Below are 23,303 nucleotides of genomic sequence, written 5' to 3'. Positions count from 1 at the left end.
GAGTATGAGGGCTCCCACTGAGAAAATAAACAATATGTGAAATTTCAATGGCTACCTCTGCTTTATTGTCATCTTTATCACATGATCACATTCCTCTTTCTGAACGCCACCAGCTTCAAAAGCATTGGGAACCTTTGGGCATTTATGTATTTGCAAACATCGCTCCCTATCTGCACTCTGATCTGTTTCAGGGAGACGGGACCCTGAGACAACAGCACAGGCTGGTCTAAAAGCTTCAAAAGAATACTTAAGGTGTGTGGCACTTGTATTGTTTGCACGGATCAGGGTGCAGGGTCCTTATTTTAAGGGTATGCTGGATTGAGAAGGCATAAAACAGCAGAATATAACTGGCTGAGTGTGGGCCCATATGTCAACTTTGATCCTGGCTTCATCTTTAACGGCGTGGTGCTTGGAAGGCCCCAAAGCTGGGTGCAGCAGTCCATAGAGAAACTGTTGACCAGCTTTGTGCATCATGGTAAACAACTATTGGTGTTTTACTCGGTGTTTGCTGTGTGTCAGTTTAGGAGCCAGGGGCTGGTAAACAGTGATGAAATGGGGCCTCGGATAAAAGCGCGTTAGAGGGCAGGAAACTTTTGTCAAACTCACCGTCTTAAGATTTTGGAAATATCAGAACGGATTTGGATTTCAACTGGATGATTTTAAAAGGCGGCTCAGGACACAGATTCTCAAAGCAGTGATTGACTGTGGAAAATGTATTTGTGTCCAGGAATGTCAGGGGCCTTTGACATCTTGAAGGGTTTATGGCTCTCTAAAAACAAAGACTGACAGAGACGCTGTGATTATTTTCTACACAGTAGAATAATTACTTCAGTCTTTCTCTGGTTATAGTGCCACAGACAGTCTTCTTCCCACCCCCCCCACCCCTGCCCAAAATACACCCACCCACCCTGCTAACGTCATCTCCCTGCAATTTGTGGCTGATCATCCTCTGTCATCTTGGGAAGTGTGCTTCATTTGAGACCCAGGTCAAGCTATGTGTCTGTTGTAGAGCATAAAGGTGTGTACCACTGTGAGTGTGTCTGTGTCAAAGAGAAGACAATTGTGAGTGTGTTTGCACATAATCTTTGCCTTACATTACCCCCTACACTTGCCAAACACACACAGACCCCAGATGGGTTGTCGTAATAGGCAGAATTGCTCGTTCGGTCATGATTGTTAACTTCTGTGCAGAAAATGTTGACACCATTCCAAGTATAATGAGACAGTTTGGGAGGTGTTCTGACTTTAGTTTTCTCTCTTTCTCTTGCAATCGAAGAAAGGGACACGAACTTACTGTCTTTTAGTAAAGATCAACAAAAAGGATGGAATTGTTGTTGGGTACAGAGACTTCTCTTTTTTAAATAAATCTTTGTGTGTGTGTGTGTGTGTGTATCCAGTAGGTTGGCTCTAAGCATTAAAGTAGTAGTTTGGTTGTGTCTTGTTTTGTCTTGTTGTGGTCACTTTGCTTGTAGTCGTTTTTGCATCTGACTGTGGTCATTTTGTGTCTCTTTGCGGTCATTTTACATCTCTTTCTAGTTATTATACATTGGTTGGTTGCTGTGCAGCGATTTGCTATAATTTCTTGTTTTGCATCTGTCTATCATTGTTTGATTAACTTCCCAACAAGACATTTCACTTCAGAATAACCCACGTGCCACTAATTTGGTTTGTCAGGAGGCACTATTTTAAAAAAGCCTGCTAAAAAGATCTTTTAAGTTTCCAAATCTAGACAAAAAGTCAACAACTCTACTAAGATGTAGTCCAGGACAAACCCCAGTTAAAGAGTGAGCTGCTGTTTTTACAGAGACATGAGATTAATATTAAACTTTTCATCTAATGATCCACCACAAGGTAAATAGGCACACTTACCAAAAAGTCCCAAACAAATTTGAAAAAGCACATCATGCTTCTGTAATACTGCATTTGATTCCAAAGAACAATAATTACTGCATTTTAAATTAAGCTTTTAACACGTGTGCGTGTTTGTGTAGATCACATCTGGATCTCCCTCACTGAACGAGGGAAATGCCAAAAAGCTATGCAGTACAGATTTATGTTGTTGTGCAACACACACACACGTACACACGTACATGCGGACACTGATGTTTTAGAAAAACTCTTTGGAGTCGTAGAGTTTTGACTCACAGCTGGCATTTATATATCAAAAATAATCTTTCTTCTGTATCAACATTTGGCTTACATAAACTTTAATTCTCCACACTTTATACTTTCCCATTTGTGTCACAAAACAAGCAGTGCAATCGAGAGGGGCAGTGTTGGTCTAATGGTTAGAGAAATGAACCTGTGATAGGAAGGTTGCTGGTTCATAATCTCCACACTGACAACATTGAATCTGAACAAGGCCTTTAATCCCAATGTGTTATCGGGGCATCCCTCCAAAAGAAACTCCTCTCTCAGTGAAATTGCGCTTAATAAATATAAGTAAAAAATCTTTCAGCCTTTCAGCTCCTCTTTCCTACTTGTTTTTCTGAATCCCAGTTTCTCCCTCTCAACTTGTCTGTGTCCTGGATTTGTGCAGAGAACACTATGTTACAGCGCTTAAAACACAGCTAAGGCTGAGGGTGCATTTTGTGTTTCTGTCCATATGTATCTGCAACAATTGTTGGAGAAAGTAAATGATCGCTTGGTCAAAACAGAATCCAAATTCATTTTAAATGTGTTTTGTACAGAAAAGCCTTCTTGCTGTCATCTGGATGAGCAGCTCTGTAGTGTCCCCAAAAACATAAACCTCAAAACCTAAAGTGAGACCATATGAGCGCTACAGGATGAAGAGGAAGATCTGAGTGTGTGCATGTGCATGTCTGTGTGTGTTGGTAAAGTTTTTTGTGTTTTTTTTTAAAGAAGAGGTCAAAAACTCAGAATACATTCCCACAGGAATGAGGCTCACAGACAACCCAAAATGATTATCAGCTTTACGACAAAGTGAGGGTGTGGTGGTGGTGTTTTTAAGAAAGAGGACAAATATCCAACTTTACCACGAAGTGTTGATCAAAATGACCTCTTTGATCCTGAAATTAAAAGCATCCTTGACTTTTGAGGAAATTATGGGTTAGCGTAGCCAGTTAGCGTAGCCAGTTAGCGTAGCGCTGCCTGAAAACAGGGTAAAATGACTGGAATTTGCTCAAAAAACAAAATGAAAATGGTAATGATGATATTATTGTATTTAGCTGTCCACAAAAGCTGCAGAGCTTCATAAGAATAAGTTTCTATCAGACCCATCATGTGTCTCATATCTAACCCTGAGATCCACAATTACTTTATTAAAATGTTTTTTTGAATTTTTGAATGTTTTTTTTTTTCTCACGGGTCACTTTATTAGGTACACCTGTACAATCTAATGCAATCCAACACAGCAGCTCTGCCCTGAATTCTACTTTTACAATTTTACAATTTCTCAGTTTTTAAGTTGAAACTGTCAGAAAGGTGATACTTCTCCTCTCTGTTTATTATGGAGGCCATAGTGGCTAGTTGAGTTGGACTGTATTGCATTATAAGAAGTGGTTATTCTAGTTTTGACCCCCTTATTTATTTTAAATAAGGTGACCAAAACTTTAGAACCACCGCTTCTTATACTGCAGTTGGAGCTAATAAAGTGCCCAGTGAGTGTGCATTGTGTTAATTGGTGACATTTTTAGTTTCTGGCAAGTAGATGTTTTCACCTTTGGACTGACCAAGGCTTAGTGTTTTGTGTTAAGCTAAAATAGTGACTGCTGGCTGTAACAGATATGTGGCAGATGATCTAATCATGTACCACCTCATCTATCTGATCTATTGTCTAACAGGCCGTTTTTTCCCCCCTGAAAGTCACACGTGTTACACTGTGCCCCCCATGGCCAAAACAATTGTCAGCTCATTAAGTGATGGTTTCTATGTTTGAGTCCCTTTTGCATTCCTATGAAATGCTGACTGAGCCCACAGGTAGAAGTATATCCTGTTACTGCAGCGTGAAATCGTGTGACGCACACACACACACACTTTGCCCTGCAGGATCCCACAGGACAGGTGATACTATTTTAAAAGACTTGACGCTACAGTGGACTGAGCACTTTTCTTCTTTTTTTTTTCTTTTTTTGAGGATGACAGCTCTCTTTTCTCACAGCCGATTTGACAAGCTGGAATTCGAAAATCATGGGAAACTCCAGAGAGCAGAGAGACAAACTGCTGTGGTTGTGCACCAGTAATTACGGCAAGTTAACACCCATCTGATGACAGTTTGTGTTTTTATTTACAGAGACTGACCAGGTTTGATTTGTTCAACGCAAATGACCACACGATTAAACCATTCACCATTCAATTCACCATTCAATGAGCAACAGGCTCATTAAAAGGCATCCCTGTAGGCCTTCCAATTGTTTCAGGAAAGCTGAACAAGTGTGAAAATTAACAAGCACATCCATTTGGTTGGCGAGCGGCAGTTCTGACCCGCTCACAGTAGCACAGTGTTCAATCCAACTGTCCGTGTCAGTGAATTGCTAAAATGGAAAGAAAGTTGTTTTTCACACACTGGGCGGAAATAGATGTTGACAGTGACACATAAAAGGCACTGGTGTGGTTTGGAGCTGACGTCATGGCAATCAGCATTTAGGACGACGAGATCTTTCAATGAAAGAAAGCCACACGGAGCAGCCCGCAAGTATTTCAGTAAGTAACAGTTTGGGATTGGGTACCACAAATGGTACATGTAAAGGCAGAGCGGAACAATAGGGCTCCACGGGCACATGGCCGCATGCAAAAGACCCTGAAGGCATCGAAGTATCCACACACATACCTACACACAACATATATACAGTCCGACACATCCTGAAACGCAAAATGTTTCACCTTTGTCACATTTGCAGCTGCACATCTTTTGCAAATCCCTAAGAGTGAGTTGGGTGGCCTGAAACCATACACTGAACTAAACACAGTTGTTACTTTTCTCACTTTTTCTCTGTGACTCAGACTAATCTTAGGTCGGCCATAATATGCAGACACAAACATATATAGACATATGCATGCTCCCCCTCACACCCTGCTCTCCCTGTGCCTACACCCTTTCCAACAGACCAAATTTCACTTAGGAGCCAACCACCAGATCCCACTTTTTCACCGCAGAGCTGTGGATTAGAAAAGAAGGCATTTCCCAAATGGTCTGCGGCTGGTGCGATGACATGATTGTCCTTCAGTTTAATTCTCTCTGTACTCTCCAGATTCCTGCTCAGTAGATTCTACTGCTACAATAAAGCACTCAAAGAAGGTAAATAACAGTTTAAAAAAAACACCAGACTCCTGTACAGACTTGCTCCCTGGAAAGGTATTTTAGGTTTTATTGCCAGGATGAAAGACACATTGAAAATTGTTCTGTGCAGCTGTTTTCTAGTGGTTGAGGACAGTTCTCATGTTTTTCTGTAGGCTCACATTTCTATACATTTATATTCGTTACATAATTGAACCTTTTGACTTTGGTTGCTGATCAAATCTAAACCTCATGAAGTTGGATTGAAGCACAGAGAACTCTTTGTCAGATAGAAATTACTCCCATGTTGAAGTTGAGGCATTATGTGGATCTAACACTGTTTAATACATTCAAGGCCAGAGAGGATGTTGCATAAGCTGTAAACATTTCTTGTCTCAGATCTTTAGAACATTTGTGCTTTCAGTGAAATCTGCAGCGGAACTGCCAGGCAAGTCTGCAAGTTTGAAAGCTCTGCTGGAGGCAAAAAGAAGACTGATGCACCTGTGTGAAAGTGGTCAGACATGAGGGATGAAAGGCAGGAGGACAAGAGGAAGATGTGGGGAAAGAAAACCAGGTCTGGATGGAGAGATCAGAGTCATTTTGTTCAGTCCTCCTTCTCCTTATCCATCCATCATTCTTATTAATGTCACTTGCATTTCCAGATGAAAGTGTAAAAGGCTCCAGAAGCAGGGTGGAGCTTCACCGTTGCTTTGTTGTTGCCTTTGTATTCAGTCATCATCACTACCTGAAGGTTCAGCATCCAACATATAGCAGAGTGTGTGTGTGTGTGAGAGAGGGGGGGTTCTTCAAAGGAGCTGGACTTCAGACACTTCTACATGGTCATCAAGCTAAATTGTTTTGTGATGATACCCCTTTATTCTAACCACATCCCTGCAGTGGAAATCGGATGAAAAGTGAACTTGTTTAACCTTTATAACAGCTAAGTCGATTCCAAAACAGTAGGAAAATCTTAAGTCTGGAGTTCATTACTAGTGAACATCTTGATAGTCGTTCCAGACACAATTAAAAACATCAGGTTTATTTGTAGGAAATGACACCACGCCTCTGCACCAGTAAATGACTATCTCCTGGGCGTTGGTTTCCAAGATCAGTCAGGATGGCTTTCAGGATTCTGCTCGGTATCTTGCGGCTATCGCGAATGGCCAACAGCTTCTTCCCTACACTGGAAATTACAAAATGAGAAAGGAACATAGTGCCTTTGCTGGTGAGGTTTTGTAATTTTCTCTAATGGCTGACATATGTACACACCATCTTAAAGCCTTTGGCTATGGAAATCTTTATCAGTGGCACACAGGGATGGAGCAGCAGCACACACCTGCAGGCTGAACGGTTGGATTTGTAGTGTGTGCTGCACACATACATGAGTAAATGCCTGCATATGAATGTGAGACATATGCATACAAACACCATGTTATCGAGGCTCAATCCCACAACTTGGAGGTCCTATTTGTTTCCTCAACAGCACTGCTGCAGTTTGTTTCTTCAGTCTCACTTGTTTATGTTTCTGCGTCCAAAACTGTCAGTATAACTCCAACTAAAGCAATTAGCGTGAGGACAAAGCAAATAAAATGTCTGATGAAAGCAAAGCCCGGGTCCTGACCTCGTTCTGACTAAATCTGCCGCTCGCCAGCAGACAGTCATTTCCAAAGCTGTGAATTCCTCAGTGCCAGGCCAGCCTCTCTCTGGATGGATTTACAATGGCTGTTTGTGCTTCAGAACATATCATTATTCTATATTTGCCTGGGTCATGTCAGTATCTGCATAGACCTTTGTTTGAGCCCTGTTTTTACAAACTGCTTTTACATCTCAGAAGGTGGAAATTGCAGGCTTTGTGCTGCTTCACTTTGAAAGGCTTATGAATTCCGTTTTGGGACACACAGAAGATCAATGTGCTAAATGTCACTTATTCTCATTATTAATTTAACTCGCTTAACTTAACAGAAAGAGTAATTTGAAAGGAAGGAAACTTATAACATGGTACTTTGGGCTGAAGGTACCAGCATCTCTACTTCCTGTTTGCCACAGCACATATGTAGACAATGGCACCATCATCTGCGTAATTGTTCACATACTTCCTTGTGTAGTATATGTTTGTCTGGAGGATTTAAAAGATTTAGCCACAAAGGGGCAGACTCGGACCTAATCTTCCCTGACCAACAAGCACATTTCTTCGTCATGAACTTCTGCTTTTCTACCACATAAACAAAAGTCGTGGCAACAACTGAAGAGTTTGAGTTTGAGATCACGGCAGAGAAAACAGCAATGACAACATAAAATTGTGTAGATGTGTGCAAGACCTAAACCTTCCACTGTTATCACTGTGATTTGACTCTGTCGAGATCTTTTGATACTGTCCCACCGGAAATACGTGGGATTGCGTCTTCTGCACAGAGAATCCGAATCAATTCATATGCACAGTGCCTTTTGAGCAGTGTGTACAAAGAGAGGAATTTGGAGCCATGCAAGCTGTTTGCAGTCTTTATTCTCAGTGTAGTGTGTCTATTCATCGCCTAGCTTCACTTTGTATTTAAAGGACAGATGAGATGCATTAGTCTTCTTAGAAAACCCGGGAAATGAGCACAGGGAGAACTGACCAAATTTAAACCATTATATTTATATTTATTAATATATATTTAATATGGCTTCCTATATTTTGTCTCAATAGAATTTTGCAGCAGTTGCAACCAGGCAGATTATCCCTGCAGAGAATTCATTTGTTTCTCTCCCCAACTGTTAATTATTGTTTGTTTCTGAATATTTGGAGACATGTTACACAGACATTTCTGGCGCTGAACACACACTTTATAAAGACACTATCAGCAGATAAATATCCCTTTATTATTTCAAAAAGGGTTTTAAATTTGAGTTTGAAAGCTTTTAAATAATTTTCCAAATGTGCCACCATATTTTCAGCATGTGCCCCAGTCTGGCCACCCCAATTAGAAATTCCTAGATCCCCCCTGAGAACTGCGTGTTCATAACCTTCAAGCAAAACAGTCCATTTGTCATTTTATGCTTCAATGACTAATTAAAGGAGAGGTAACATGCTAACAAGTACGTTTTATGGGTGCTGGTAGGCAGGTTTTGTCACCTTCAGACAGAGCTGAGCTAAACACTTCCATCTGTTTTCAGCCTTTGTGCTAAGCTATGTTAGATGGCCCCTAACAAGAAAGCTAATCAAATGGCATGTTTTCTTTAATTAGACAAGAATCTGTTTTCTCTGAGGACATTGCTGACGAGTGCTGAATAAGGATAAGATACAAAATCCTCAATTAACCACCACAGTCTTTGCCAAAGTCATTTATCTCTGTCTAAAATTGTTGTGCTTCAGGGCTGTGTGTGTTTGTGAGTGTGAACACCTCTTTCTCAGACAGATTATCTACCCCAGTCCCCCTTTAACTTTCCTCCCGCTCTCTTCGCTCACTCAAAGGCGACCCTCAGTGCGTTCATCTGGTTCAAAGGGTGAGCTTCATCTCTTTGCCAGAAGAAACTCAATACCTGGTGCAGCTTCACAGAATCAGAGGGGCATCCCAGTGCTGATCCTTCCTGTAAAGCCCCACAGGTGACGTACTCAGATACTGTATTTATGAGAAGGAGACAGAGCAGCGGCCCCTCCTCGCTTCAGGCCTATTGTTTTGGAAGGTTTGTGTTGGGAGACTTGTCACTATGTTGGCTATGCATTCAGTTCAATGTTGAGTCTCAGGGTGCAGGGAGAGTACAAGAGGTTTTGAATAGACATCCTCAGGGCTTCTCTTATTCACAGGGCTGTCTGAGACATCTATCATATGGGTTCAAAGGGGCAAGAAGGATTTTCCTCTGTGGGCTCAGCTTACATGACTAGAACACTGATGTACTCAAGATTTGTTTCATCTCACAGTTCCACAAAAACAACTCTTTCTGTTGCAAACAAATTCAATTTTGTATAAATCTCGGGAAACTGTAAAGTTGCATACAAAGTACAAAGAAAAAGTTTTCTTTTTGGGGCTTCAATATGCATCAAGTGGTTTCATGCTATAATGTTATTTACGTTATAAATAAACAATATTTGGAAGGTTTTGACATTTACAAATAAACAAAGGTTAGTACCAGATCCGCTACATTATATGGAGCTTATTTATGAGGCACGTTAATCCTGTTGCTTGAGGAGGAAAGGGTGGAGACTGAAAAAAAAAGGGGCGTAGGAGGAGAGGAGAAACCTTGAATGAGAGACATCAGAGCGCAGTTACAGCAAGCTCTGAGTGCATGTGAGTGACGGGTGTTTAATGGCAAATCTTTTCGACTGAGAACTCATTTGGCCAGTCTGTTATGAAAAAAAGATTATTTAGATTATTAAAAGATTATTTTTTAAGATATAACGATGCGATTCCGCTGCTGAGAGGAGCTCAGTGTGATGCCTCAAGTTTGGGTAACAGGTTCTGAGAGATCGATTTGAAAGTATCCGATCCATGCAGGTAGAAGAAGCATGCTGTCACCGTTTTGGCACTTTGGCATCGAGCAGGAGATCAACTCATGGGATGTAGTGGATGCAGAGTCAGGTTCAACTTTGGAAAGGTGCTGTCCAAAGTCTTCGTGTTTTTTACCATGGTCCTGATCTTCACCTACTTCTTCTACTGCCTCACCGGAATCTGCGATTCGGCTCCGAGGACTTTATACAGCCACCAACAAGCTTTACACAGAGACTATGACATTTTGGACGATCGTAGCCGCATTTTGGACAACCTGCGACCGGCGCCGCATCTCGTCCCAGACGCGCCGTCCAACCAGAACCGCACAAACTCCACGGACACAGGACAAGTGGACGCACCGGTACAGGTGCCCCATCACATATCGGACAGCACAAAGGAGTTCGCCCAGAGCAGCGGCATGCCCGTGTCCAACACGTTCGGGACCAAAAGGTTTCCGCAAGCGATTATAATCGGCGTGAAGAAAGGAGGGACGCGCGCACTGCTGGAGTTTCTCCGCATCCACCCGGACGTGAGAGCGGTCGGCGCAGAGCCTCACTTCTTCGACAGATTCTATGATAAAGGCCTGGAGTGGTACAGGTGGGGAACGCATGCACACAAACACACACACACACACACAGCTCAGTTTTGGCAACAAGATGAATGTGCGTCGAGGGCTATGACTCTGTTCACATTTCATGACCAAACATGGATTCGAGAAATCAGTGAGTGGTAATCTATCAAATATATTAACTTTAAATTCGCCAGCGAATGCCACAGTCTAGATGACAAGTGTTTAAATCTTTGCAATTAAGGTTTGGATGGCATGTAGGATGATGAATGGTGGCAGGGTCAGGTGAGCAGCACTGAGGTCCCTGCTGAAATCCATTCACCTGCAGAAGTGCTGATGTCTCTTGTCAATAGGAAGAACAGCCATACGCTGAAAGGCTGATGTATTTGCATCAGCTTTAGCCAATATTCTTCTTGCACTGTACATCAAAAGGCCAGCGAGGCCCCCAGGGAGCAGTTCATCATCTTGACAGTCATTTTAAAGCCACTTATAAACTTTAAGACCACGTTCTCCATTAGCATTCGCAGCTTGTTTTGAATTGCTCTGCAGGAAAAAAACACTTCCTATGTGCATGTCACAGTTTCACACTTCTATAGCCAGATGAACATTAAGTGTTCATTGGCTACTGTTGCAGTGACAGCAGCTTATTTGGGGTGACCAGGCTGACCAGAGCTATCATTTGTGTGTAGTTTAAGCTCTAAGGACGGATTTAGGACTGACTGGTCCTGATCCTGTCCAGATGTTCCTAACTTAACACAAACTTAGAATCGGTGTCAGAATATTATATGGACTTGTGTTGTTACAGCATTAAAGGTGCAACAAAGAGAGAGCGAGACTCGCCAGAGCACATTTGATAGCAGCATGGTGTGAAAACCTAACTCTATGAAGTAATTTAACCTTCTCGACGTTTTTTCTTAAGCCCCTAGCTGTGTTTTAACTGGGAACACAAGGACACATGGAAACACTTTCACCATTGATCATTTTAGCTCGTTGCTAAGTGTCTTCTTTCTTTTTCTCTCTCTGTGCACACAAACATGCCAAATACACACAGACACACACGCACAGGTTAGCACTTGGGTCTTGTCACGGAAATGTGAACAAATTTAAGAAGCTGAGAGAAAGACTTGTCTTTTTTAGTGTTATTGTACTTTGATCAAGCGAAGAGCAAACAACCACATGACAGATATTTATGCACTCAAGGGCAAGATTCAGGTGGCTTTGCAAAAAAGGTTAAACCTTCTCTTCTAAAAAAGGAAGTCACACTAGTCGCCACTAAACTAGCATATCAATACGTAAAGTCTTCAAATAAAGTGTTCACCTTATTTGAACTTGAATGTTACTTAAGTTTATGGTATAAATGTACAATAATGCATTTAAACTTCCCTCTGACTTTATTAAAAAATGTTTGTGTTTCTAGCTGAAAAGGATTTTCATCATTTCATCAGCCTTCACTTTCTGTGTTTAATTGTCCTGAATGGTGCTGTGAAGCTGCTACACTGTAATGCTGCAGACTTGCTACATTTTTGCTGAAAATTTGGCTAAAACAATTACTTTACTTTGGTTTTCATGAACTAAAGCAAAGCTGAAGAAAAAGTGTTCTTAGGCTGTATTATGATGAAAAGTCATTAAGAACCAATGCCTTAGCATTTGTAAGTATTGATTTGTCAGATGATTTATATATTTAAAGTTGAGAGTCAGCATCATATAGGAGAGTTGTTATGCGGTTTAGTTGAATTAATTCTGATAGGCAGGTTTTTTGGCTATTTTCTTATTTTGGAGAGAGCTAAACCAGACTGAAAGCCACGATGGATAAAAGTTGGATAGAGTAGTACAAAAGGAGAGACAGCAGCAACACAATACAGGAAGAAATCCCTGAAAAGTGATTCCCATGTTGTCATCAAATCTCAGATATTTGGAAAAACTGTTTGCTCTCAACTGCTGCAATACACAGGGAAATAGAGAAACCGCTGGTGCGTGTGTGTGCGTGTGTGTGTGTGTGCATGCAGACGTTTTTGTTTCTGTATCAGTGACAGAAACAGCTCATCTACGCAGAACAAGCATCCCACCTTACTGTCAGTGAAGACAGAACCAGCAGATTGTCACATCTGGAATCACACACTCTCACATACTCATATACTCTCCACAAGTACACACAAAAACATACTTTCCTATCTTGGTAGGAGGCTGCTGTGGGTGACAGGCTCTAAATACCATCTCTGAGACTTGACATGTTATTTTCTTGAAGCTGTATCTGCTGTTTTCAGGTCAAGAGCATCATATTTTTACAAGATACGTGACACAATCGTTAAGTTAAACTTTGTATAGCACCATTTAACACATTGATTCATTCCTTTTTGGGTTCCGAGCTTCAGACACTTAAGAATATTGCATGCTTCAGCCACAGAGACCTCCAAATCAGAAAGCATTGCCTCATTTCATTTCAGATATAATAAGTATTTAAAACAGCCTTTGTCAATGTTAGTTTAGCATATCTGACAATTTGTGTATTGTGATAGTTTGCTTGGTTCCAGCCGTTTAGGGTGGAGAAATAAGCACAAACTCTAGGCTATTTTAGCAAATGCATGAGAGTTGTGCAGTCATATATTGAGTCTCTGCTGTCAGATGTTGGATGAAACCAGAGGTGTTATGCATTTGGAGAGGCTTCACAGATGCTGCAGAGCTTTGCCGTGCGTATTGTCCCAAAAGCATTGTCTTCTGTGAGACAAACTTTGACCTCAATTATACACGTTTTCCATGGCTTTTATCTGAGCAAGCCACTCCGTCTCCTCTCTCTTTCCTCTCCACCCAGTCTGTCTCTCCATCCTCTCGTTTGCATGTGTGCATATGAGGCCATTATGGGAAGGGAAAAGCCACAAAAACTGGATGCACAATGAAGCAAAAATGTAACGATTTTCTGTGTTGTTTTACGGCTTTAAGGGGACTTCATGGAGTGATGGGTTTCATATGGGACTTGAGAGCCACCGCAGAAAACTGAAAAACCTCAACTTTCCATGGTACAATTGTTCTGATTGTCACGACTTTGTCACCATGACGTGGCCTGGAATGAGTAACTCAGAAAATTGTCTTTTTTTTTTGGTATTTTCAGCTCCTTGATGACTTGGAATGATTCTGTTGTCTTTTAGCAGAAAATTAAATTGGTATTTCAGAACAGATGAACACTGTGCTTAAAAAAACTAGTTGCATTACCCTTGGGATCAAAGAGCTAAAATACTATCCTAGAAACTGAAGAGCCATGTAGTTCCAATTCTTGAAAAATACTGCATGCAGTGCTTTTTGAGAAGAAGCTCAAAGTCTTATCAATACTTTTTTAAACTTGTCTATTGGTTGACCTACAGTCCTGACACTAAAGGTCACGCCAGATTGGATTGCTATTAAATTATAGTATAAATCCTTTAAGGCTAGTAACAGCAGGGCGAGGGGAAATGTCATCCCAGTTGAAGAGCACATTGGTTCTTAAAAAGACATATAGATTTATGTAAATAGGAACATGCGGTCACGATAATAGGAGGAAATTATTATGCTTCAATTTATGATAGAATCAATTTTGTTAGATCAGAAAGGTGCTGATTTTTCAACTTAACAACGTAGAATACTTCTAACTCTATACTGTATTTGGTTTGGAATTTGTCACAAAATATGTAGAACAGAGCTTTTAGGTTTACTTATAAAGATTTTTGACATTTCTTTTAAGAAGAAAATCAAAATCCCTTGCATCCCTGTATCCCCTGCATATTTCTGTACAGCAATATTAAAAAATGAATGTGAATTAAGAATATTTTAAGATAAGTGTATTATGTTGTATAAAATATTAAATACTCAACTTCGTAATTACAATTGATCAATTTGCTGTTGTTTAGTAAAGGTATTTTTGGCAGCAACAAATGTTGGCCTGAGGCTTTGCAGTGTTTCACCTCAAATTCCTCCTAGAACTGCATTCATTAATATGTATTGCCTTGTTTTTGGAGGTCAGATTTAAATACTTATCATGTCAGTCTGAATTTTTGACATTTAAAGTGGTGAAAGTGGACTTTAATGTGCATGGGGCAACATTTTCCAGAGCAAGGGTGATTATCCCGACACCTCATCTTGTGTTGAGTCCTGAGGCCATTAGTGACAGAAGCCGAACACGGATGATTGGTCTAACAGACCAGGAAGTCGTATCTTAAGTGCTCGGTTGTAGTGTGTTTTAATGGGTAGTGGAAGGGGTTGAATTGGTCTTAGATGGATTGAAAAGGCCCACACTCACACCACATATGGTGAGAATTATAATAATTTAAAGGTGCACAATGAAGCACATGTGGGTGCTTGTAAAATCCTGAGGGAATTTCAGTTGTGTCATTTTAGTGCCATGTTGCAGAAAATACTGTGTGAAGAGATAATGGCTTTGTTAAAAAATAGTCATAATAATAAGTTACTTGGGACTCATGCACAGCTATCCTACAATTTCAATTCAATTTTGATTTAATTTTGTTTTATTTATATAGCACCAAATCATTACAAAAATGATATGATAGAACATAGTAAGGACAACACTTTACAGATGTATTAAAAAACAACAACAAATCTCTCTTCAGCAAGCACTAGGTGACAGTGGGGAGATAAACTCCTTTTGATGGTAGAAAGAAAAGAACCAGGCTGAGGGTGGGCAGCTCCCTCCCTTGACCGGTTGGGGTGAGTGGAAAGCAGAGAGAAAAAAAAAGGAACAAGAATAAACTTCTAGAAAAGAATAACATGAGACTGAAAATAGGATGGAATATCCAATGGAAATAGAGGTTTAATGATATTACCTCTGACAAAAACAATCACATGGATGGCATTTGAATTGATTCAGATCCATAACAGGTTTAAGTCCAAGTCTGTAATTAATGACCAAAAAAACCACAGTCATAATGTTCTGTTTAGCATCAGCACAAGGACGGGGTATCAAACTCCAACACTATCTGAATACAGCTGATGCTGATGAGCAGGTGTACCACTCACCATTCAGTTAATTTAATTCAATGTCAATTCACTTCAGGTTATTTATATAGCACCAGTTCACAACAGAAGTAATCTCATGACACTATTCAACAAGTAACATTTGAGCAAGCACTTGGGGGAAAACTTTCCTTTCAAACCCCTTTTACGGAAGAAACATCTGACAGAACCATTGTCAAACTTAAAGACTGAAGAGTTGTGGGAGAAAAGAAACGCAACAAGAAGAAACAGACAAAACACTGGACAGGTTGGTAGGGCCAGTACTTGCTCAATGAAACACACAGCTCTGAATGGATATTAATATTTCCACACAATATCATTTGCACCAAAGTTCTTACAATATGAGGGACGAGTTGAATAAAATGTTTAGGTGCCAATTTTGTTAAAACGAAAACAGTTATGTAGAAAATGTTATATTTCTCAATGTGAATACCCTTTTTAGTGCTACGACTACTTTACTTAACTCCCAGTGAGTTATGGACCTCTAATTATGGACTGGACGCTATGATGCTTGTCACTAATTAGCAGTTGACGACCACAACACATTTATTTCTTTATAGAAAAGCCACCTCTACACACAGACGTGCATAGTTTTACTCCCTACACTCTCTCAGGAATTCACACACACACACACACAAACACGCACACACACACACACACACATTGTGCTGTAAACTGCCAAAGTTGAAAATGTAAAACACTGTAGAAGTACAGCACTAAACTCCTGTGGTGAAAACCCTCCTCTAACTCCATTACTGCATCATTACACACAGGGAAAAAAATCCTCTGATAGCAATGCATTTAAAATCTGTGGGCGGCAACACGTGTTTTCCAGAGGGACCTAACTTCCATTACTTCTCACCACCTATGGAGAGAGGTGATGGGTGAAAGAAAATTCACCTCTGGGCTGTGAGTTGTATGACACACACTCCATAGACTGCATGTGTATGTTACAGTGTGACTAACACTTTAATACACAATGCTTCACTCCAATACTGCCATGTTGATGTTGGTGTTACTTTGTAACAATTTTAGCAAATACATTTATACATTTTTTTGTGGAGATGTAGTTGAAATTCACATCTATCCATCAAATATGAAGCTATCCAAGCAGCTGGTTAGCTTAGCTTAGTGTAAAGATTGGAAACAGGTAGCTGTGGGTCTGCCCAAAGGTAACAAAAGTTCAAACATTAAAACATTGTATATTACACTTGTCGTCTCTTTAAAAAAAACAAATGTAAAAACTGCAAGTTCTTGGTTTCATTGAAGGGTGAGTCTTATGTCACTTTAAAGTAGTCAGATAACCAGCAAACAGGAAACAATCCAACACATAACCCCACGTAAAAGTGCTACTTGTATATAAACATATAAGATATAATGTTTTGAGGTGATGTAGCTGGAATGTCTTGTTAGGTGTTTCTTCCATTATTTTTATTCTGTCCAGTTTTTATGCTAAGCTAAGCTAAACAGCTGTTAGCTGTACAGCCTTTCAGGCCTTCTAACTACATCTTGTATGGTATCAATCGTGTCCTCTAACTTTCAGCAAGAAAACAAAAACAAAACTGTGTATTTTCCAAAAGGTAAATTTCTCTATTTGCTGCCTGTCACAATGTCACTGGAATTCTTTTGTTGTCTATGGGTCAGAGGAGAGACAGGCTTTTTCACACAGTAGGTTATCCTGGCATGGAGGTTTAAATGGTTCCTGCAATCATCTTCTTAGCCTGATAGGCCACTCATGGCCCTCAGGCTGTCACACACACACTGCACATTCTTTTCCTCCAGTTTGTTGTTTACTTCTCGTTTTTACAGGCCGGATTTTCCGTTGCCTTGTTAATTGGGGCTCACTTAAGAAAGTGTTTGGATGGAGTGACTGCTGCCAGAGCACAGGTTTCCTTCACCAATTCACAAGTTGCAGTATATGACTCCAATAATCCATGGAAGTTTAGCTCCATTTGAGAAAATGACACGATAATTTAATTTCTAGGATTTTTGTGTTTGCGGTCAGCTCCACTTTCTGTGCCACATTTTGTCAGGGTGCTACAGGCGATGTAGCTCCAGCATAACAGCAGGAGATCCCATAATCGTGAGGGCAGGAAGTCTCTTGGCCACATCCTTGTTACCAGAGTTAGTATTTAATCTTCTGATCCAGACTGGCTTGAATGTATCAGTTGTGTAATCAGCACCGCAGCACTTCAGGGAGGAGAAGCACTACACTACCTCCTTTTAACCTCAGGGAGATCCAGACTAATGCGACTAGTCAGCAAGGCTTTGCAATACTGGGGTAAATAGAAAACATCTTCATGCCCTGAGACAATCTATTTGCACACTTAAATGGTAAATAAAAGATCTGCAATTGGTGTGTTTTTTAAAACGCATATGGATTTACATGCATCTGAAAATTGACAAGGAATGAATCATCCCTGATCTGTTTACAGTTTGCTCTGACAGACTTATGATAAAAAATGTCTATTATTGATTCGCTGATAATGAGACAGATTGTGAAGAGGGCGATAAGGGCTCAGTGAGAGGTGAGGAAAAACCACAACTCATTAACCATTCATGAGTATGGAAAGAAAACGTATGGTCAATTACTAAAGTGACACTTATGAGAAGTAGTGAAGGACAAGTCCAGGGCAATGGATGAGAATGCTCAGTTTCTCATCAGTAAGCACTGGCACCTCTGTGTGCAAATGTGTATGTGCTCACACACACGTGCGCAATATTGAATCTGTCATATAGAGACAGACATATTGATCAGACAAAGATAAACAGGGGACAGACAGGCAGTGAAGGACCATTTACAGCTCTTGTAGGTGGGTATGAATCAATTAATGGGCTTTAATTAAAGGGATCATTTGATGAAGGTGCATGGAAAAGGCTTAACTTTAAGTAGAGAAGTTAAACTTCAAACTTACTCTGGAAAAACTCTAGTCCAGTTAAGTCTTGTTTTCCTTCTTCATGCTCATCGCACGTGGTCCATCTTTAAATGTCAGTACCTGAACACACAGTTTGATTTTATTTTTGCCTAACTATCTTTTCAAAAATTATCTTATTTCAATTAGCATTAAATGTGGGAAACATGCAAAAGCTGCTAGGTAATAACTGATTCCCTGGAAAACTACTGTTTGTTTAGGTATTTTTAAAGATGCAATGCTGCATTGGACCAACGTAACCGTTCAGTCAGTGATGATGTACTGTGTCTACCGACTGATGCTTTAGCCCAAGATCATCGCCTTGTGTACTTTATGACTGTTGGTCAGTTTTAAGTCCGGTTTGTTTAGAAAAAAAAGAAAAAAAGAACTAAATACGAGCAGATTTGATGTCAATGGATCTTTTCACATGGGAAACAGTGTGTGTTTCTCTTTAAAATCAACAGTTAAATAGACTGACCTGAGGGCGAAAAGGCAGAGGGCCTCACATGTACAGGTTGCAAATCTCCTCAAATTAAATTTGTTTGGGGTATAAAGAAATGTTCTTTTGATTTGATTGAAGCCAATTAATTTTCATCTTGAATGCTACCACGTATTGTTTTTGTTATTTCAAGCAAACGAAGACTAATGAACTTCTTTTTTATTCATTTTAAATAATGCTCATCAATGTTTGACTGCACACTGATATTTTCCTATGCATAGTCATTTATGGAGACTTAAAATCTGAAACAAATAATGGACATAGGCCTCATTAGTTGTTTATTTTATAGGAGGCCACATGAAAGCTCTCTGTTTCCAGTAACACACTACAAGATTTGTTAAGTAAATAAACTACAGACAAACCATGTGTCATATTAAATGTTGATCATCATCCGGTTTTCATGCCAAAAACAAAAACTAAAAAACAATCACATTTCTGAAATCAAAGTCCACTAAAACTCTGCCTCATGCAGTCTGTCATTGTCAAATGTAGACACACAAACAAATGCTGGATGCTGGCCCCAGTGTCTGTTTGCCAGATACTGCTGAAATTAAAGCAGTCTGTGTATGAGGCAGGGTAAGCCCCCTTTGAACCGTGAGGAGATGCCGCTCAAATAAATCTGTACCAATTTGTTTATAAGGCAACAGGTGTACGCACTTTTAGAAGGAAGAGCAAAAGATAAGTTTGAATGTTCAACATAAAAACATGAGTGATTTGGGGATTAGGTGCAAATTTGTTTAAATTGGATTATTGTGCAAAATGTATCTCTGCAACATGGTGACGCATAATTCAAACATGTCTTTTCACTGCTGTATAGTACACCCATCTCTCATTGCTGCCATATGTGTAACACACATGCTGAGCTCAGCAACTTGCCATCCTGGTCACACTTCCTGCAGATTTTGGTCTGTTTGGTCTGTTTGGGTCCTTGCAGGAAGCCGTAGGGGGGAATACTTTGCAGGAAGAAGGGGGCTGCTTGGAAATCTGTAGGAAATTGCTGTTAAGTGGTTCTTGAGGCTTTGTGGTTTTGACTCACTAGGCTCATCGTGAGTGGAGGGTCCTGTTGTACAGACCTTACAGTAAGGTTCAGATGGGGTCTCTGGGGCCTTAGTACTGTACGTAAACACAGAACAGTGTTTGAAGCTTTAATCACACAGATTTGGGGGTGCTTTTAAAGTTGAGAGTATTCAGTGTGTTTACATTAGGCCTTGATGTTTTTTTCTTCACTGAAGTCAGTATGTGATTACATTGACAAGCGTGGCTATACATTAGGCTCTCTGCACCCTTTAATTAAAAAGTGATGCAACTGTCACTCAAGTTATTCTAGACGGTAGTTTTATATTACCAATACATCAAATCACTATGTTTGATGTGAAAGTTGTCACTTATAGTCATAGAATATGATAGAATGTTTCCTCTTTGTTGTCATTTTGTGTATTAACTGTGCTCTTTATAACAAGAATCATGAACTTCAGAGTCTCTGTACCCTCGCGACTGGGGGTCCCTGAGCCTGTGCCCAGTAGGTTTATTCAGTATTTCATCCATGATTACCTGTTTCTTTTATTCGTTTAGGAACCTGATGCCTCGTACGCTGGACGGCCAGATCACCATGGAGAAGACACCCAGCTACTTTGTTACAAAGGAGGCTCCGAGCCGTGTCTGCACGATGAACTGCAAAGCTAAGCTCATTGTGGTGGTCAGGGATCCCGTGACGCGGGCTGTATCTGACTACACCCAGACACTGTCCAAGAATCCAGGCCTTCCATCTTTCCAGAGCTTAGCCTTGACAAACTCTTCCACGGGTCTGATTGACACAACGTGGAGCGCGGTGCGAATTGGCCTCTATGCCAAACATCTGGAGAACTGGCTGCAGCACTTTCCCTTGTCTCATTTTCTGTTTGTTAGTGGTGAGCGATTGGTGTCTGATCCGGCAGGGGAGATGGGCCGAGTTCAAGACTTCCTGGGTCTGAAAAGGGTTGTTTCAGACAAACATTTTTACTTTAACCAGACCAAAGGTTTTCCCTGTTTGAAGAAGCCAGAGGGAAGTAGCAGACCTCGCTGCCTTGGAAAATCTAAGGGCAGACCTCATCCCCAGATTCCCTCTGAGGTCCTGCAGAGGCTCAGAGACTTCTATAAGCCTTTTAACCACCATTTCTACCAGATGAGCGGGCAAAACTTTGGCTGGGACTAACAGAGGAGGAGGCCCAGATAAAAACGTTCTCTTACAGTTTGGTGACTATTTAATGCTATGCAGAGTTAACATTCTCAGGGATGGGGCAGCATGCAAGCAAGTCCACCAATGGGGACTCTTTTGGACTTTTCTGCCTCAGTGGAATCAATATGACATGCAGTACTTATGAACTGTCTCTATTGTGTTAAAGACTAGATGACACGGGCTCCGTGCTGCCAATATGCAAGTTACATGCATAGTTTAATGATTAAACCATTAAACCATTTTCATAGTCGTATCTTAATGTTGTGTGGAAGTTAGAAGCAAACAAGGTAACAAAGGAAAGCAAAATTTCTTTGTCTATAAAATAAGCTTTAATTTATAGTTTCTGTTGATTTACATACAGCAGTTACAGATTTTTATGATATATTTGTATTTATTACATGACAAGGCAAGACATAAAACTGACCATGTTTTCTGACAGGACATAGGAAATGAAATGTCACAATAACCACTATTTCTTTTTAATTCTTAGCAGCCTTACTGTAACTGCATTTGTATTGTTGTCACATTTGCTGTTTCCAAATGGCCTCTGGAATGCTACATGGGTTACTTTAATGTTGCAGTATATTTGTCCAGCCATTACAATAAATATACCATTAATACCTCATACAGCCTTTCTTTTCAAACGATTACCCATGTTGTGAAGTTTTGTCCGATAAAAATATTCAGTGTGTTTCAACCTGTTCCTGAAAAGCAATCACTCAAAACTGCATAGAAGGATTTGACATTCAAAAGTGAATCAAATTAACAAATGTAATAAATTTGTCCACAGCATTTGACCACTCACAGTTTGACCGACTTGTCAACCTTTGGACTTCTCTTCATGTTGAAGCAGAGAGTTGGCAATTGATGCCAAATCCAAAACAAAACATGAACACGTGAGCTCTGTTGTTAATTTAACTGTTTAGGAATCATTCAACATAAATCTATATGATTACATGTAAGAAAAAAAGATAATAAGCAAAAACATAATAATTTATTGTGTAGTAATTTTCTGTCCTACTGTCACTTGACAGAAATCTCTCTGTGCTTCTTATCCTTTCCAGTTCAGTCTCTCACACTGCTTTTCTCTTACCACTTCCACACAGTGTGACCACATGTACAGTCTGAGGCCTGCGTGCGCTGTGGCCTTTAATTATAGGAGATGTCAGCTCACTCAAAAGCCCCCTCATTCCTTAATATGCTAAGAAGTTGCAGCAGAGCGCTTCTCTTTCATGGTATAATATCTTAGGGGGCTTCAGCACTGGTGGAACAACCATAAAAGGGGGGCCCACTTAAGAACTGAAATACATACTGAGCTGCAGATGGTTTTTTTGTAACAATGCATGGAAATTCCTGTGCCGGACCAATCGAATTGATTCAATCAAATCAATTAATACTGAGCTTTGTTTGTGGAAAGGTCAGTGGTTTGTTATGAAAAACGGCAAGCCTGCATGCACACACACACACACACTGCTATGGCTCTCTCCATATGTCTTGCCTCCTCTAATACCAGTCAGTACTTCTGTCACATTACTTCTGTTTTTTATGTCTGGCATTAGGTTTTAGTGGGCCTCACTAAAGCTTCAATGTGCCTGGCTCACTTAATCTGTGCCAACTTTTATTATTCTGTTTCACCAGTCAGACTGATAGCTGCCTTTTTCTGGTACCAACTCTGCTGCAGGCATTAAAGGTAACTGATTTCTCATTCTGCCATCTGGCAAAGATGTTAGTATCAGTGTTCACAGGGTTAACCCAGTCATTAAGTTCCATTAAATCACCGGGACATTCAACATAATCTATAGTTGTCACTAAATGCTGGTAATGATGTGAGAAATCCAATTGGAGGAATGATTGAGTGTACATTACTTTAAAGTGGGATATAAAGATAAATGTCTACTGGAGATTTACACTTAATAAACCATAACTTCCTCCAACTCTAGGATCTGAGCAAACAAGTCTTACAGTGTTACCTCTGTTTTGTGTTTGCACGTATGAACTCACACATGATCTAATAATTAGATCATGTGATGTTAATTAGATTCTAATTAACAGCCAACTTCTACTTGTGGCCGCCGCAAGAATCTGTAGACATCACAAGCATTAAATCATGTTTTATGATGCTTTCATCAACATTTTAGGTGTACAGCCAAGTCAGAAGACAGGTTATTGAAAGGCAGAAATCAGGGAATGAATACAGGAAAACATTGCAGTCACTGAATTTTGCTTGGAGTGGAGTTGAATAAATCATATTAATCAATCAAAGAAATGTAATCAAAGAAAGAAACACGGCACAGGAGACAGATAAGTGAGGATATTGGATGTCTGAGCGGTTCATGGCATTCAGAGGAAACTACCCCTCAGTGTGGCCATCCACAGCCTCCACAGTCTGTTTCAGTGAGCGTAAGAATA

At 40.2% G+C, this 23,303-nt stretch overlaps 1 protein-coding gene across 1 annotated transcript; it reads left to right on the top strand.

The window, feature by feature from the left end:
• Window positions 1-9,459: 9,459 nt before the first annotated feature.
• On the top strand, window positions 9,460-21,545 carry LOC137100507 (heparan sulfate glucosamine 3-O-sulfotransferase 6-like). The gene is made up of 2 exons (XM_067478368.1): window positions 9,460-10,299; window positions 20,252-21,545. The coding sequence occupies exons 1-2, from the start codon at window positions 9,767-9,769 to the stop codon at window positions 20,868-20,870; spliced, it is 1,152 nt and encodes a 383-aa protein (XP_067334469.1). The 5' UTR covers window positions 9,460-9,766; the 3' UTR covers window positions 20,871-21,545.
• Window positions 21,546-23,303: the final 1,758 nt, after the last annotated feature.

The sequence above is a fragment of the Channa argus genome, chromosome 15, assembly GCF_033026475.1.
Source record: "Channa argus isolate prfri chromosome 15, Channa argus male v1.0, whole genome shotgun sequence".
NCBI classification, from domain to species: Eukaryota; Metazoa; Chordata; class Actinopteri; order Anabantiformes; family Channidae; genus Channa; species Channa argus.
Note: the sequence above shows the minus strand (reverse complement) of the source record. Positions and strands in the feature narration are given on the sequence as shown.